At 38.0% G+C, this 19128-nt stretch overlaps 1 protein-coding gene across 8 annotated transcripts in view; it reads left to right on the top strand.

The window, feature by feature from the left end:
- The window catches only part of LOC150101013 (coiled-coil-helix-coiled-coil-helix domain-containing protein 7), a 223483-nt gene that overhangs the window by 92876 nt on the left and 111479 nt on the right, over nt 1-19128 (top strand). For all 8 annotated transcript variants that reach the window (XR_016549198.1, XR_016549199.1, XR_016549202.1 and 5 more), the window contains exon 2: nt 10161-10259. Coding sequence is in view for 3 of the 8 variants with exons in the window: in XM_090402220.1 (XP_090258346.1) it covers nt 10161-10259 (99 nt within the window). In the remaining 5 variants the exon portion in view is untranslated. The remainder of the gene's footprint in view (nt 1-10160; nt 10260-19128) is intronic.

The raw sequence follows: 19128 nt of genomic DNA, 5'->3' as shown, positions 1-19128 counted from the left end.
AAAGAAATGGGGGGGGGGAAGTCAGGGTGGACAGGGAGACACAGCATAAGGAGAGTGGATGTTGCAAGTAGTAGTAGTAGTAAATGTGTGTATGAGGATGGTCAGCATAGGAATGTTGTGTTCTGGAATGTAAGAGGTGTAGTTCAGTCTGAGGAGATAAATATGGTAAGTGGTGATAAAAACATTTGAGAGTGGTTAGGTGTGGGAAAATCACTTCATAAGTACGAGAGGTTACAAATTTAAAAGGGAATTGCTGTATTTATAAATGCCAGCAGCATTTACAAATAAGTGAGGTGAATGGTTTCACTATTTGAGTTTATTCATCCCAAAATTGTTGGAATAAGTGAAACATGGTTGGATAAGGATGATATCCTGATAGGAATTGAAAGGGTATGATATTTTTCGTGAGGACATGAGTTTTGCACTTGGTCAAGTTTCAAAGGAGTGGAAGGAAGGTAAGATTGTGCTACTTCATAAGGGAGGTGATAGAACTCAAGCATCGAATTATAGGCCTATCTATGTGTCAGTTGTTATGGTGAGAGTTGCTGGTGAGAACCAGGATCCAGAATTAGGTTGACAACAATGGTATTATCTTTCATGGACAGCATGGATTTGCTAAATAGAGGTGATGTATTAGTAATCAACTTATTACAATAAGGTGACAGCTTCGTTGGACAAAGGAGATGGATACACAGTAGTATACTTAGATTTTACAAAGACTTTTGATAGATTACTGCATAATAACTTTATAGTCAAACTAGAGCAGATGAGGTTGGATATTAGACTAGTGCATTGGATCGGAGATTGGCTGTCTGTTAGGTATCAGCAAGTTGTGTATGGGGGAGCAGTATCCTGGAAGAAGAAAGTCACTAGTGGTGTGCCTCAGGGGTCTGTTTTAGGGCCATTGCTGTTTGTATGTTAATGATATTGGGGAAGATTTGGATGGAGATCATGATGGGACTGATGATGCAAAGTTGGGAACCTATGAGGAATAGAACAGATGTTGTGGCCTTACAAGAAGACGTGAATAGATTGAGTGAATGGGAACAGGAGTGGGAATGCCAGTTCAGTGTTGCAAAATCTAAGGTTTTAAAATTTGGGAAACAAAGATGAGATGCAGACTTTATGGTTGGTGGGGATATATTGTTGGTGATAATGGATAAGGATCTGAAAATGAGGACACATTGCCAAAATTGCGAGGACAACGCAACGAATTCTGGGAGTGATGTGGAGGACACTGACTTGTAGAAGTAAGGAGATTCTTGTTCCATTGTATAAGGTCTGATTAGGCTACATATGGATTGCTGTGCACAGATTTGAACACCCAGCTTTCAAAAGGATGAAGATATGTTGAAAGGGTCAAGAGGCAACTGACTAAGGTAGTTTCTGATCTCTGGAATGTTGAATATGAGGAAAAGTTAAGAAAGTGCAATTTACAGAGTCTGGTGGATAGCAAGAAGAGGGATGATATGATTGAAACATAGAAGTTGGTAAGGGGTTGTTATAGGATTAATGTTGAAGTGGTTTTTCGTAAAATTGTGGCAGATTGGGAGAGAACAAGAGGTCATCCCTGGAAGCTGTATAAGAAGGGTATGAGCAAGGGAGTGAGAAGCAGGTACTTTGCATGCAGTTTTGTGAATGATTGGAATGCATTTCCTGAGAGTGTGGTGTCTGAAGAGAATTTGAATGTGTTTAAGGCACATTATGATGAGCTGTGTGTATAAGGGACCTCTTAGATGAGTCTTTGACTCCATTGGATAATAATAAGAAGGGAAGAGTAGTGCTGTTAATAATAGTAGGTGAATTATTTCCGCATAAAGTGAATATGCAAGAGGAAAATAGTGGCAGTGGTTTTGAGTCAGCATGGTGCGAGATGGTGGTTGACATGAAGAGATATAGGCTAGTGAATGTGGAGGGTGGTGATGAAGAAATGTATAAGCAATTTATTTAACAGCATATTGCGTGACAGTATCAAAAGTGAACAAAGGAAGAGTGATCATTATGGATGATTTTAATTATGGTAATATAGATTGGAATGATCAAACAGTATTTGAATATAAGGAAAATTAATTTCTTGAGTTCTTGCAAGACAACTCCTCTTAGGCAGTATTGGGAGGGCACATGAGGATTTCAGAGTCTTAGAGACCTGATCATTTCATTAGAGGATGTGATTGTGAGTGGGATGTTGCGTTTCATCTCCTGTTGTCATGAGAGTAACCATTAGGTGATCACCTGGGTGGCAGGTGATCAAAAGCTTATGAAAAAGTTGCAGCTATAACATGGAATGAGGTGTTAAGTGTGGGGATGATAAATGATGTGTGAGAACTAACCAAAAGATAATTAACAACATTGAGATGCGAATGTATTGTGAAGGTCAAAAGAATGAATAAAGTAGGTGTCAAAAGATGACATTTACTTTATAATAGTAGAATCAATTGCATGAGGAGTATAAAGAGTAGGCCAGGAAAGTGATTCATTTGGTAAAAACAGCAAAATTACACTAGGAGCAAAATTAGAAAATCAGACCAAGAAAAACCCAACAGAATTTTTCAGATACTATATGTGACAAGTAGAAGGAAGAATGATTATGGTATACTGATGTTAATGGGTGAAAATGGGGAATAATAACGCTGTTGAGCTATTCAGTGAATCAGTGGTGCACCTAGGGAGGGCCTCCCCCCCCCAAAAAAAAAGAAAAAGGAAAGAAAACATTGGAAATTAAAAAAAAAAATCTTTTCCTAACTAAAATTCATTTTTTTAAAATTTATGTTGTGTCTTCTATTTCTATACTACTTATGAATTAGCGGCCACATAAGGTGGGAATACCCAATAGCTCTCGGGAATCCCGGCCGCTGTGAATGCAAGGCGAACGAAGTAGTGCTCTTGCCGACCGAGTGCTACTTCGTTTTCCCGAGCCAGGCCAGAGGAGATCACGGGTATCATGTATTGGTGATCACTGCAGATGCTCAGTCATAGGTCATATGCAATGTAGTGTGCATTTTCAGATCGTCTACTCAACTCAACTGGGCCCCTCACCCAGAAGATTAAATCTTGAGTGCTCCTCTCCCACCCCCAAGCCAGGCCAGAGGAGATCGCGGGTATCATGTATTGGTGATCACTGCAGATGCTCAGTCATAGGTCGTATGCAATGTAGTGTGCATTCTCAGATCGTCTACTCAACTCAACTGGGCCCCTCACCCAGAAGATTAAATCTTGAGTGCTCGGCGCCCTCCAAGATTAAATCCTGAGTGTGCTACTGCAGTGAATGGTTTATAAGGGTGGGTGTTTCATCCTCATCAAAATAAAATCATGAGAAGCACATATATACAGGAAACAGGAGAGGACAGCTTAATTATAAGCAGGAGGTACATGAGGAAATAAATAAGCTTAATATCAATAAGGCAGTAGGATTTGATGACATATCACCACTTGTTTTAGAAAACGTTCTAGAGAGTTGGCAGTAGCTTGTTGAGTCTAGCACATGTCCCAAGGGAGTGGGAAAAAGGTAAAATTGTTCCATTGCATACAGGTGGTGATAAGACTGTGTCTACAAATTATAGGCTATTCTGTATATCTGGAGTTGTGGTTCAAGTATTGGAGAGATCAGTGAGAACTAGGATACAGAAATAGGTTGATAATAGCAGTATTCTTTGCAATTGTCAGAATGGGTTTGTTAAAGGGAGATTATGTTTTACCCACTTACGTATCATACTATAACAAGATTATAAATGTATTGGACAATGGATATGCAGTGCTATACTGTCAAAAGCTTTTGGCAAAAGCTTTTGATAGACTGTCACATGACAGGCTGTTAAATAAATTGAAACGGATGGGATTGGATAACATATTGTTCAGTTGGATTGGTGACTGGCTGTCAGAAAGTTGTATATGGGGATGCAGTATCCCAAAAGAAGAAAGTCACTAGTGCCCTGTCTCAGGGATTTTGGGGAAATTGTTGTTCATATTAACGATCTGGAGATAGGTTTGCAATTGCTTGCAGATGATGCAAAAATTGGGGAGAACAATGTGAAGTCAAACAAATGTTATGGCTTCAAAGTAGGACTTGAATAGATTGTGTGAATGGACAGGTAAGTATAACTGTCAGTTCATTGTTGCAAAGTTTAAGGTTCTGAGATTTGGTAAGCAACAATGGGATGCAAAGTATACACTTGGTGGGGAATTTTTGAAGGAGGTAGAGAGTGAGAATCTGGGAGTGGTGGTGGAAGAGGACCTAAAGTTCAGGGGGCCATGTTGCACAAGTTATGAAGTCATCAGATAATGGCAATGATGCGGAAGACCTTGGGGTGCAGAAATACAAGGGTTGTTTGAAAAGTTTGATAAAAAATAAGATAAACACATTTTTTTGGATAAAATCACCTTTATTTCTTAACATAGTCTCCATCGAGGTCTACACATTTGGTCCAGTGAGTTTCCAATTTTTTCATCATATCTAAAAATTAGGATTTGTCAAATTGTGCAAAATACTCATTGTCAGCCTTAATGACATCCTCGATCAAAGAAAATTTTTTCCCACTGATTAAGAAATAAATCACCTTTATTTCTTAACATAGTCTCCATCGAGGTCTACACATTTGGTCCAGTGAGTTTCCAATTTTTTCATCCCATCTAAAAAGTAGGATTTATCAAATTGTGCAAAATAGTCATTGACAACCTTAATGACATCCTCGATCAAAGAAAATTTTTTCCCACCGAGCCAAATTTTTAAATTTGAGAACAAGAAGTCAACTCAAGAAGTCCGGAGAATATGGTGGATGTGGAACCAATTCGAACCTTAATTCATGCAAATTTGTCATTGCGACAGCTGATGTGTGGAACGGTGCATTGTCTCGATGAAAGAGCACTTTTTTTGTGCTCCAATCTTGGCCGTTTTTTCTTCAGTTCTTCTTTTAAACAGTCCAACAATGATGCACAATAAAGTCCTGTTATTGTCTTACCCTTTTCCAAATAGTCTATCATAATAATTCCTTGGGAATCCCAACAAACAGTGGCCATCACCTTCCCAGCTAACAAAACGGTCATTGCTTTTTTCGTTGCTCTTTCACCAGGCATTGTCCACTGTTTAGACTGCTGCTTGGACTCAGGTGTGTAGTGAGGATCCAAGTTTCGTCTAGTCATGAATCGACACAAAAAATCCTGCAAATTGCAATTAAACATTGCCAAACACTGTGTTGAAATGTCTTTTTGCATGCATTTTTGATTGACAGTCAGCAATCGCGGCATCCATCGCGCACACAGCTTTTTCACGTGCAATTTTTCATGCAGGATATTATACACCCATTCAGTTAAGATGCCTACAATCTCAGCAATCTCACGCACTTTCACTTGGCTGTCTTCCATAACAATACCATGGATTTTGTAAACCATTTCCTTCATAGTGACCTCAGTTAGGCGTCCAGAGTGCACTTTATCTTTGATGGACTCACAACCATGTTTAAACTGATTTATCCAAAAATAAATAGTCTTTAATGCTGGTGCAGAGTCCCTATGAAATGCATCTAATTTAGCTTTGATCTGCGTGATTCACTTCTTTAAATAAAAATGTTTTATTGCTGCACGAAACTCATTTTTCTCCATTTTTATGAAAAATGCAAACATGGTCATTTTAAATGTTTGCCAAACAAGAACTGTGCATTGAATGTGGCTAAAATTTTGTCAGGGGTCATGAAAAAGATGATACATGCCGACACCGGTATGAATGAATGAATTGTGTCGCTGTCTATCGGAAATTTACCAAACTTTTCAAACAACCATTGTAGAGGTTATGAGGGTGTGCTGAAAAGTTGCAATAATCGCAATGAAGGAATTGAGATAGAACCATTTAACTTGCACATTATTCTGCATATTCCCCACAAAGTGTTAAACACTTGTTACAATGCTGCTGCATCATTTGCATGAGAAAAAAGTCTTTCCCTTATTTCACAAACCACTCCTCAGCTGCAGATATGACTTCATCATCTATGATAAATTTTATTCCCTTCAAGTGTTTCTTTAAATTTGGGAATAGGAAATAGTCAGATGGGGCCAGGTCTGGCACATAGGGTGGGTGAGGCAAACATTGAAAGCCCAAGTTGTATTGTTTGGGTCTCATGAGCAGTATGAGCAGGTGCATTGGCCCACAAAAGCAACATGCCTTTGCTCAGTTTCCCGCTGCATTTTTCCTTCAGCACCTTTTTCAATTCCTTCAGAGCTGTTGAATAAACTTAACAGTTTCGCCTTTTGAAGTATATACAATGGCAAGAACCTTCACTGCTGACTTCTGGGTTTGGAACTTCTTTGACCATGGAAAACCTTTGTGTTTCCACTCGACTGACTGTTGTTTGTTCTCTGGGTTATAGTGATGAAACCATGTTCATCAACAGTCAAAATATGAGCAAAAAATTTGCACCTGATTTCTCAGAATGATCCAAAATCCTTCGAGATGACAGCATATATTCTCTCTTTTGGTTGGTATTCAAACATTTGGGGACCCACTTTGCTGAGAGCTTCTGCATGTCCAGATATTGGTGGATGATGACTTTAACTCATTCCCTGGATAACTCCACAGTCTGGAATGTTTTTGTTTGGTATTTGACTATCCTCAAGGATCATGGCATGCACTTCATCAATGTTTTCAGGTGTGATTATTGTGGATGGTCTTCCTGACCTAGTGGCATCTGTTGTCTCAGGATTCCCAGTTTCAACCTTGGCCACCTGTATGGCATGTTGGATATGCTGGGGCACAGTCCCCTAAATTCTCACACAAAGTTTGGTGATTCTCAGTTGCGGACTTTTCTTGCACACGAAGTTCATTTGATGACGAAGTTTCACTTGATGATGGCCCGCACCTCTTGTGTCTTCGAATATCTTCGAAACCTCTGGCATGTCTTCTTATATATCCTAAAAGAAAAAGAACAACTTATTAAAATTAGATGAAACATGGGGGTTAAAGTTTTTAAGATATGTTCTTTCTTCTGGTTATATTAGTTGCTTTAATAATTATTTTTGTTCTAGGTGTTTATCAGAACTTTTCATCTCTCCATCGTATTATTCTATTGTATAAGGCTTCTCGATCAGACCTTATATGGATATATTTGGTCACTTTGTTTTCATGGTGATGAGTATATATTAGAAAGGGTCCAGAGAAGATTCATATAATATCAGAAGATAAATGGTCTTTGAAATATGGGATATGAAGACAGATTGTGGGAATGTAATTTGCAAAGCCTTGTGAATAGCAGGAGGTTTTTCAGTATCACTTGGTATCTCTCCTGGGTCCGGCTTCCAGGAGTGATACCAAGGTTGAAGTAATGCAGCAGAAGTCATATTTCCATATTCAAATCACCCAAAGGTGTCACACCTTATTACTAAAATACTCTGGGTTAAAGAAAGATGTTGAAAGTTTTTTCACTTGGTTATATTATAAATTAAATCATATCTCCACATCAGAGTGGATATATGATTGAGACATACAAGTTGGTCAGAGGTTGTTTCCAAGTTAACATGGAAGAAATTTTTCATAGAATGGGAGAAGGGGAGGTAGAAATAGAAGCCCTCCTTGGAAACTGTATGAGGGGGGGGTGATTAAAAGTGTGGTGTAGGTTCTTTGCATGGAGAGTGGCTGGTCAGTGGAATGCATTGCCTGAGTGTATTATGAATGCAGATACATTGAATCAGCTTAAGGCATGGCTGAATGAACTTTGTGTGTGTGTGATAATTTATACCTCCTGTGATTCATCTCTGGTTCCATGGAGGTGAGATGTTAATAATATATGGAGTGAGAGTGGAGTGAGGAGTAGATTTTTTTTTTTTTTTTTTACATGGTAGAGTGGCATTATTATATTGATATCTCCATAGAGCCATAAGACTCATCATTGGAGACCCATACTAACCTTTATACACATATCTATCATGCCATTCCTTAAACTCATTCATTGTCAGGTGCACTCACAACAACTCCATGCAATTCATTCACTAGTTCACCACTCTCCAAGCAAAAATATCTAGTCCACACATTCTTAACTAAAATCCTATCCGTCTTCCATGGGTGACCCCCTAGTTCTCTGTTTGTCATATATTGAAAAATTTCTTTTGTGTCAATTTCATAAAGCCCCTTTAGTAACTTTTAAGTTTCTATCATATCTTGTCTTTTCTGCCTGTCAACTAAACTTTGTAACTCACACACACCTTCAGTCTATCCTGATAAGGAGCATTTCATAGACCTGTCACTAGCTTGCTCATCTCTGGATCAGTGCATTGCTAGAATGTACTTTGCTAGAATGTTACGAATGCAGAGTGGAATGGTTTGAGTTTGAAATTTAAACTGATGTTACTAGGACCAGATGGTTGAGAAGTTATTGTCATTTAATGTGGATTTCTTTAAAGTATTGAAAAAAAAAAAAAAGATACTTAAGTGACAAAGGAAAATATGCTTAAAAGAAGAATTAAATTCAAGGATGCAAAGACATAGGTTGTTGGTTAAACAAATGAAAGGCAGAGCAATATGATATCTGTTATTAAAGATGGTGATGTTAAGTTGATGTAGATGTCTGCCTCTCAAATCTGTTACATGATGATTTTATTAACTAAAGTAAATGAACTACAATACTGAAAAATAAAATTTTGAAAATTACCAACAAAAAGATGAAATTTATGAAATAAGAAGATATTAGAAGGAACTTTATGCTATGAATATTCAAGCTGTGGCGCACTCAGGATTTAATCTTGGAGGGGGACCACATACTCAGGATTTAATCTTGTGGGGGAGAGCACTCATGATTTAATTTGGGGGGGGGGGCGAGTGGAGTAGATGATTTGCGAATACACACTACGCATTGCATACGACCTATGACTGAGCAGTGATCGTCAATACATGATACCCATGATCTTCTCTGGCCCGGCTTGAGCAAACGAACAAGTAGCACCTAAGCACTACTTCATTCGTCTTGCGCATTCACAGCAGACAGGATTCCCGAGCGTTATAGGGTATTCCCACCTTATGTGACCTCTAATTCATAAGTAGCATTGAAATAGAAGACACGACTGAACATAAATTAAAAAAAAAAAAAAATAATAATTAAGAAAAGATTTTTGGAAATTTTTCTAGTGTTTTTTCCTTTTTCTTTTCTGGGTGTGCCAATGTATTCAAGAATGTGCAAGCAGATTAATATAAGGTGGTATGATCATTATACAAGTCTTTCATAGCAAAGTTGAGAAAAGATCCAGAGAAAGTTGTTGGTAGATAGGGAGATGAAGTTCAGAGGACACATTGCTAAGGTGTCCAAGATTGCACATAGGATTACTTGGTTGTTGAGGAACACACTGACATCCAGAGATAAAGAGGTTATTATTCCCCTTTATAAAGCATTGATACTTCCACATTTGGATTACTGTGCTCGGGTCTGGTCACCTGGATTCCTTGGAGATGAGGAGGCTTTGGAGAGGGTTCAGAGAGGAGTGACCAAGTTGGTGAGTGATGTAAAAAATGCTCCCTACATTGATAGATTGAGAGCTTGTGGATTTCAGAGGTTGTTGATAGGCAGAGAAGAGGGGATATGATAGAAACATTTAAATTACTGAAAGATTTTTATAGGATTGATGCAGCGGAAATGTTTCAGCTGTGTGATAGTGATGGAAGAACAAGAGGTCATCCCTGGAAATTAAAGAAGAGTGTGGTTAACAAGGGTGTCAGAACAAGGATTTTTGCCTGGAGGGTGGTGAATGAGTGAAATTCATTGTCTGGCTCTTCGTCTGTAAATGAATTCAAGAAGAGATATGACGGATATTGTTTTGCTATTTGGGTCTCCCGCGATAACTACTCACTCCATGGAGATACCTGTAATAATAGTAATAAAGATTGATTTAGACAGATTTGAGGCATTACATTAAAAGGCATTGCTTTTTGAAGATAGAAAAGCAAGGGTTGGTGGCAGAAAATAAAACCTAATATATAATCTAAGTAACAAGAATCTCTTTAGGTTAGGTCTCTTCTTTATGTAGAACTATTTGGACCTGCCTTGGATGGGAGGGGAGGGTGGAGAAGAGTAGGGTTTCAAGGTGTTAGCTCTGGCATATTCACTCATTTTAATTACATATAATTTATTGAGTTACATGTAATTGCATAAGTTTGTGTGTTGTTTATATTCAAATTTTATACTTTATAGGAAGAAGCATTATCTTTTAGATGTCTTGAAGAACATGCATATGATAAAACACGATGTGAAGTATATTTTTTAAATTATCGTAACTGCAAGAAATTTTGGGTGAGTTTGCTTATAGGATATGATAAATTTTATGTAAATAAATTATTAATACACTCCTAGTGACCAGTTTATTGGCTGCATTCTGATCATCCATGAAATCCACTGCTTCATCAGAGACAATATATTCATTCCAGGGATCATGGCTTATATATATATCAGGCTCCACATATGAAAGGTTGCAAAACCTAGAGCACATCATTGCTGTGCAGGTGGATAAGAGGATAAGCAAAAATAGCTTATTGACATGTTTCTTAAACAGCTGAAAGTTATGGTCATTAGAGAAGAGATGGGAGAGCAATGGAGGCTGTTTCACACTACAGCGGTAGATGGAGTTCAAGAAGTGAAGTCAGTTTGGTAAATTAGTTTGAAGCTGAACAGTAAATGGATGATGTTAACTTCACTTTCTTCCAGAATTACAATTTTGGAGGAAAGTGAAGTTATGAAGTGGCCATTTCATTAGAACATTATCGTATAACGCAAGTAAGTACATGCAGAGCCACAGTGTACATATAAGTCAGCATAGCGTGTTTATGCACAACATTGTTTAGGGCATATTGCAAGAAATTTTGCAGTATGCAAAATTTCTCACAGTATGTCAGTAAAATCTGTCTAAGAACAGAAAATATCTGTTCTCAGACCATTGCTATAGACTGCTGGTATGAGTGGCTGATAGAATATTCCATTCTTATTATATTCCACCAGTAGTCTTTTTTGCAGAAAATTGGTAATGCAATACAGTGATAGTCTCTAAAGCAACATATTGGAATGTACAATGTACCACAGCCTGTTGCAGATGAGCTATATGAATTCTGACCTCAGCAAGTCACATTTCCTTCTGGACAGCTGGAATGAAAGGGACAGTGTGTATGTTGATAGCATCAAGCATCAGTGAATCTGTTATTGTTCACAAGCATTTAGAAATTATTCCAGAATATGCCAAGGGTATCTTTCTCATGCATTTGAGATCCTTGCCTTGGTCATGCAAGGATCTCAAACCATTTGAGTATAATTAGGATAGAGTGAAACAAGCTATTTGTAACAGGGATTTGCTGCAGTTTGAGGCAAATGCAAGATGTGTTCAAGTTTATGGATGAATAAAGAGACTAAGCATGCGATACAGAGAAAAAGAGCATTGTGGAGGCATCATAAGAGAAGTGGAAATAACCGATTCCATGAGGACTACAAAGACCAGGCAAAGCGGGTGACTTGGTTGGTGAGGGTAGCTAAAGAGAGGTATGAACAGCAGTTAGCTAATGAAGCCAAAAAGAATCCTAAGGAGTTCTTTCAATATATAGCCAGCAAAAGAAAGAATGATTATGGAAGGATGACATTGATTGGAGAAAATGGTATAAAGACAGCTGTTGCAGAAGGTGTGGTGGAGATACTTAATGAGTAGTTCATAAAGGTCTTTCATTCTTGTGAATGTGACTTCATGGAGAGATTGAGAGCAGTTGATATGATAGGGAAGAGAGATTGACTGTAAGTGAGCAAGGGGTGTATGGGGAGTTGAGCAAACTAGATGTAAATAAGGCTGTGGGACTTGATAATATATTGCCACGTATTCTGAAGGAATGTGACAAGGAGTTGACGCCGACCTTGACATATTTTTTAAATACGAGTCTTGCACTGGGTCAAGTTCCTAAGGAGTGTAAGGAGGACAAGATTGTGCCACTTCATAAAGGAGGTGATAGAACTCAAGAATCAAACTATAGGCCTATTTGTGTGTCAGGTGTTGTAGTTAAGTTGTTGGAGAAGCTTGTGAGAACTAGGATTCAGAATTGGGTTGACAACAATGGTATTATCTTTCATGGACAGCATGGATTTACTAAAGGGAGGTCATGTTTTAGTAATCTACTTACTTATTACAATAAGATGACTGCTTGATGGACAGAGGAGAAGGATACACAGTAATATACTTAGATTTTGCAAAGGCTTTTGATAGATTACTGCATGATAAGTTGATAGTCAAACTGGAGTGGATGGAGTTGGATATTTGATTGGTGCATTGGATTGGAGACTCGCTATCTGATAGGTATCAACAAGTTATATATGGGGGAGCGATATCCAGGAAAAGGAAAGTTACTAGTGGTGGTGTGCCTCAGGGGTCTGTTTTAGGGCCATTGCTGTTTAACTTGTATATTAATGATATTGGTGAAGATTAGGATGGAGATATTCAGTTGTTTGCAGATGATGCAAAGTTGGGACGAACCATGAAGAGTAGAGAAGATGTTGTGTCCTTATAAGAAGACTTGAATAAATTGAGTGATTGGGCACGGGAATGGGGATGTGAGTTCAATGTTGAAAAATGTAAGGTTTTAAAATTTGGAAAACAAAAATGGGATGCAGAATTTATGCTTGGTGTGGATATATTGTCGGAGGCGGAGGAAATAAGAGATCTGGGGGTGATAGTGGATAAGGATCTGAAATTTAGGAGACACATAGCCAAAATTGTGAAGACAACACAAATACTTCTGGGAATGATGCGGAGGACACTGACTTGTAGAAGTTTGGAGATTCTTGTTCCATTGTATAATGCTTTGATTAGGCCCCCCCCCACACACACACATGGACTATTGTGCCCACATTTGGTCAACTGGTTTTCAGAAGGATGAAGAGATGTTGAAAAGAGTCCAGAGGCGACCAACTAAGGTAGTCTCTAACCTCTGGAATGTCGAGTATGAGGAAAGATTGAGAAGATGCAACTTGCAGTCTGATGGACAGGAGGAAGAGGGGGGAGATACGATAGAGACCTACAAGTTATTAAGGGGTTGTTATAGGATCAATGCTGGAGAGGTTCTATAGAAAATAGTGGGAGATCAGGGGAGAACCAGAGGTCATCCCTGGAAACTGTATAAAGAGGGTGTGAGTAGGGGAGTGAGAAGCAGGTTTTTTTCATGCAGAGTTGTGAATGATTGGAATGTCTTGCCTGAGAGTGTGGTGTCTGCAGAGAATTTGAGTGTTTAAAGCATGGTATGATGAGCTGTGTGTTTGATAAATGGACTTCCTAGATGGGTCTTTGACTGCATTGGGTCTTGGGTAATAATAATAATAATTATTATTATATGGATCAGCATCCTTATGAAATTCAGGATTTCTTGTTCATTACAAGTTTGAGGAATTTCTGTGATTCAAAGGAGGTCACTAAGTATATTATTCAAAACTGTATGCTGACTGGCCAGCTGTAAGCTATTTTTGTTTCTACCACTTATCTTAAAAAAAAAAATAATAATAAAAATTTTGGTCAGCTACTTTCCTCCATATATTACTTTAAAATTTGTCAAAACTTGTACATATGATTGAATAAAATTATTCAAGATTGTGAACATATGTCACTTTTTTTCATAATGGATATTAGTACAGGTAACCCTCGTATAACGCGGATGTTAGGTTTCGCAGAAATGCTGCGTTATACGAGTCTCAGATCACATAGAAAAAGTAGGGTTATGTTCTGAAATCGTTTTTTTTTTTTTTTTTTTTTTGAAATTATATAAACAACAATGACATACCCAACAAAAAATATATTTTTATTTAATTCAGGTAATTCATGTAAGTTTGTAATTTAACTTAATTGTACATAATGCATAAATGTTTTAGGCAAAATAAAATAGTGCCTATTTTAATCTTTCATAGCACAAGGATTTGAGGATTGGTTAATAAACACTGGTTTTGTCATGTAATCACCTGATACATTACTACAAAACAGTAGAGTAATTCTATCTTTGGAAACTTTGAATCCAGGAGCTAATCTTTCATTTTTTGAAATATAGGGGCGTTTTTTGCACTTTTTTTCCAATATAACCGGATTCATCCGCATTGAACACCTGGTCTGCACAATAAGTGTTTATAAACTTTGAGACTTTTTTTTTTGTTTAATAAGATTTCCATCCATAGGAATTTTCTTTTGAGGTGCAATCTTCTATCGAAATTATTAGAGATTTCTCAATTTTTCCATTAGAATATCGCATGCATAAGCAACACGCTTTGCACTTATCATTGACCCAGCAATAAACACTTTCTCGGATATTATGTTCATTTTGTTTGATTGTTCAAATTGTTGATTCATTTAAATTCAAAGTCCCTGCAAAAACTCCTGGTTTTTCTCCATTTTTCAGCCGATCCAAGATTTTGAATATTTTTCTTCGAGAGAAATTAATTTTGTTTTCAATGTTGGTTTTTCCCTTTCGTTGCAGTTTGTGGCCATTACTATAAAAATATTTTTTTACAAAAAAGCAAGCATTACATATTGTATGTAACTCACCAGAAAATAAAGTGCTCAGCTTGAGATGACCACACTTATGATTTTGAATGCACTTTCTTGGCAGAAACGAGGACAATTTTCAACAATAAACGTTTTATACGGTAAACAATTGAGGTACATGCGTGCTAAAAGGTATTTCCCCTAATATAAATTTGCTACTTATAATTACATGCAGGATACAGGCAGACACAAATTTAACGAGATAAAATTTGATTTTTAAGTCGCGCGGTGAAAAACATATGAAAAGATAAAGGATTACTACAATTTTTAGACCGTGTTTTTATCGGGACTGTGTTGTATAAATACCACGTTCAATAAGGATTACTACAATTTTAGACCGTGTTATATGAGGGTTACCTGTATTTAGTTTATATGCAATAATTAATGGAAAATAAATTAAATATAATAGTGTGCAAAATAAAACAACATACAGGTAGAAAGATGGGTATAATATAGTATCAGTAGGATAGATTAAGTCTTCCATCTCTCCTCCCAGAGCAATTTATTTATTTATTTTTTATTTTTATATACACACACATGCTCTGGCTGTAACTCATTTAACTTCGTTCTGTTTTCAAATAGAATGAAGGCATGGTTTGAGCATATCTTAACATCAAGGAATGCTGAACACAAACTCAGTCTGGTGGAGTTCATATTTGATTCAGCTTCTTTAAATTCCTTATTTCTTTACTTAATAATGAAGAATCTAATGTAATAACATATTCTCACTGTAGCAAATTCTAGGGACCACAGGAATAGTGTGTTATAGCAGATAGTTTGCTGTAGTGAATTTTTTATGTTATTTATTTTTTTGAATTGTACTTATGGAGGTTTGGTTAGGACTTTTTCAGCAGTTTATTATAGCAAGTGAATTTTAAATATAGTGGTGTTTTTTTATAATGAGACACAACTTTGTCACATTTAAAATAAGAGGCTGTAAAATGTGTATGGCTGTTATTACACAAGTATGTTATGGGTCAGTCTTTGGGATGTCATCAAATTTAAAATTAAATTGAAGCTGCATAATTTTCTATTTTGATGAAAGTGAGTTATTTGGTTACTTTATCCTAAGCATGAAAGGAATTTTTTTTAAAAGATTTTTCCTAGCATTCTATTAATTATGGTAGTCCTTTTTATTCAGCAGATCCACAGAATTTTTGCATTTTCAGAAGGTTCAAAAATTCATCACAGCATCAAATTTAATATATCAAAAAGTGTGTACTTTTTGATGTCTTATTTGCATTTTTAGACAAACTAATTTTTTTTCAAGGTGGCAGCTTAGGTGTTCCTAGCATGCTTTTTACCCATTTTTTACTCTACTCTGCATGCCCTAGATTAAATTCACAAGTCGGATTTTTCTGTCTGTTTTATGAGACTATGTTACATAGTCTCATAAAACAGACAGAAAAGACAGTCTCATATTACCAGAGACTATGTTACATAGTCTCTGGTAATTATCTTTTAGCAGCTATATAAGTTCCATTTCCTTCCCTTCCTGTGACTATTCCTCCCTCCAATCTCAACCAGAATCTGCCCAGTTGTCCAGAATCTCCCATCTAAATCAGAAGTACTATTCCTATCAGAACCCCAACTGGCAACCTCAACAACTGTTCACCTCAACTGCCCAAACTACACATTACACAGTTTTTGCCACAAGGGAAGCACTTGTGCATTCATCAGAACTCACATACCATGCCAGAGACTGCACATCCTTGAATCCCCACTGTTTGATCTACTTTGGCTCAAAATTTCTCTACTAAACCAACATGCCCTTTTCATATGCTCTATCTATTGCTCTCTAAACTTCATCAACCACTGACCTTTTCGACTGCATAAAGCTTGACTTTATGCAGTCGAAATATCCTAATAGCGAGGTCATCCTTCTTGGGGACTTCATTGGCCACAACTGACATTGGCTCCCCTTTTCCAGTTTCACTGACCAAGCAATGAAAGGCAGGGATGCTGCGGTGTGTGCCATGTGTGACCTAGCTCAGATCATCAATCTTCCTACCAGAATATCTGACAACCCCCTCCAATTTGCCAACACACTTGACCTCTTTCAGGTATACTGTGGTTGTCAACTCTCCTCTTGGTAACTTGGACCACAACATCACACAAGTCTCTTTTGCCACAGAACAACCTTCACCCACCAGTTCACAGTCTTGTGTTCTTTGGCACTACAAGGGTGCCAACTGTGATAACCTCCGTGGGTTTTGTTTTTCCTTCCTGTGGTCCAACCACTGCTTCAGTTCATCAGATTCAAACATCTGCTCAGACCAAATAACAGAAATTATCCTCACAGGAATGAAGGCTTTCATCCCTTATTCCACTCCAAATTCTCAGCCACCATCCAAGCCTTGGTTTTCAAAAAAAATATGTCAATGCTGTAAAAGAAAAAAACCTGTGCTTACCACAAATGGCTCAACAACAGAACTCCAGCTGCCCACTGTGCCTACACAGTAGCTCACAACCATTGTAAAAGAATCATCACCAAGTCTAAGATAGACCTTGAAAGGGCCAAATGCTGCATACTTGCCTCCTGCCCAAATGACAGTCACTCCTTCTGGTCCCTTGCCAAGGCCATTGGGGACAACTTCTGCCCACCCAGGTTTCTTCCACTCTCTCATCTGGGTGGTATTATAGTTACCTCACCAGAAAACGGCTAACTTACTAGCATCACTCTTCTCTTCAAATTCCTGCATTGATGAGCTAGGCAAAGTTCCTTCTACACTACCAAGAATGGCTCCCTTCATGTTGTTCATAGTCTTCTGACAAAAGAAATCCGAATAATCCTCAATAACCTGAACACAAACAAGGCATCTGGTCCTGATGGTATCCCACTTATTGTATTTAAAAATTCCCTAGAACTAACACCTATCCTGTATTGTCTCTTCAATCTGTCCTATTCAACTGGCATCTACCCTACAATATGAAAGCAGGTCCACATCTAGCCCATCCGAAAGAAAGGTGATAAAAGTCAACCAATGAACTACCATCCAATTACTCTCACTTCTGTTCTCTCTAAAACTGTGGAGAAGTCATCAACAACCAGCTCTTGAACCACCTAGAGTCATACCAACTAATCAGTGACCAGCACTATGGATTCTGTCACTTGCGATCTACAGCTGATCGTCTTGCTTTGACCACCCACCTCTGGACTCAAGCTATGGAGAAATTTGGAGAAACTCATGTGGTTGCCCTCAACATTTCAAAGGCATTTGATCAGGTTTGGCAGAGGGGCCTACTTAACATACTGCCATCCTATAGTCTGTCTTCTCACTCTGCAACTAGATCACCAACTTTCTCACTGGTCGCTCACCACGTGTCATGGTGGACAGTTTACTTTCCTCAGATTTCCACAGTAGTGCAGGAGTACCCCAGTGTTCTGTTCTTTCACTCACTCTCTTCCTCTTGTATATAAATGACCTGCTCTCTCAGATTCCCAATCCTATCCATAGTTTTGCTGATGACAGTACACTCCATTCCTCTTTTTCATTCAACAAACCTTGTAGTGTTCAAGTGTTAGAATCCTCAAGATCTACCATGACCAAGTGACCTGAACTCAGGTCTCCTAGCTATATCCCAGTAGGGCAAGGACAACCTTGCAAACTTCATGCCATCAAAACTCAGTTTTGTCTGATCTCTTGCAAGAAAGAGCCCATATCCTTTCTTACCTTCAGTAATACTGAGTGATATCCAAACACGATCAGATTTTTCTACTCAGACTGACCTGCACCTCCAATCTTTCCTGGCACAACCACATTTCAATTATAGCTTCCGCAGCTGCCGAAAAACTTGCTGTACTTTTTTTTGCACAAGACAATACTTCACACCTTCATAGCTGCTAACTGTATACAAAGCCCAAATCTCCTCTCTAAGATTACTTGATTCTATTCAGAAGAGGGCAATCTGACTAATTAATGATTCCCCCTCTCTCTCTCTCTCTCTCTCTCTCTCTCTCTCACTCACTCACAGATGTTCAGTTTCTGCCTCTTCTACAGATACTTTCATGAACAGTGCTCTGCTGAATTGGCCACTATTATTCTCCCACTCTCCTCCAAAATCATTAAAACAAGAGCCACTGCTAACCAACACCCTTTTACATTCCATCTTGAAACCAACTTCACTGCCTCCTCCTTCATCCCATCTACTTCTGTCCTTTGGAACAGTCTCTCCCACTCTGCCTTCCCGAAAGATTACAGTCCTCAGCTGTTCAAGCAAAATGTGAACAGATTCCTCCTTTCTTCTATTCCTCTTGCACACGCATAGCACTAATGTGCTATAGGTCTTGTGACCTTTTGTATGTGGATCAGACACGCGCACACACACACACACACATATATATATATAATTTATGATTTTACAGTTGAAGCCATTCTCTCTCTCTCCTCTTCTCCTGTAATAATTACTTGCCTTGCACTCATGCTAATTTGTCAATGCAATCCTCCTAGTATCCCTTCCCCTAGCCTATAGCAATAACCAACTATATACAGGATGGCATATCATATATCATCCTGTTAGTCTCTTTCTCTTGTTACCCTCTGCATCTGCTAAGAACTCCTCCCCATCCTTTTCCTTCTTTCTTCTCTGAAAATACCATAACTATTGCAT

The sequence above is a fragment of the Typopeltis vanoorti genome, chromosome 12 (genome assembly GCF_054136105.1).
Source record: "Typopeltis vanoorti isolate ZY-2024b chromosome 12, IOZ_Tvanoo_1.0, whole genome shotgun sequence".
NCBI classification, from domain to species: Eukaryota; Metazoa; Arthropoda; class Arachnida; order Uropygi; family Thelyphonidae; genus Typopeltis; species Typopeltis vanoorti.
The sequence above is the reverse complement of the archived record's forward strand: the minus strand, read 5'-3'. Positions and strand labels throughout refer to the sequence as shown.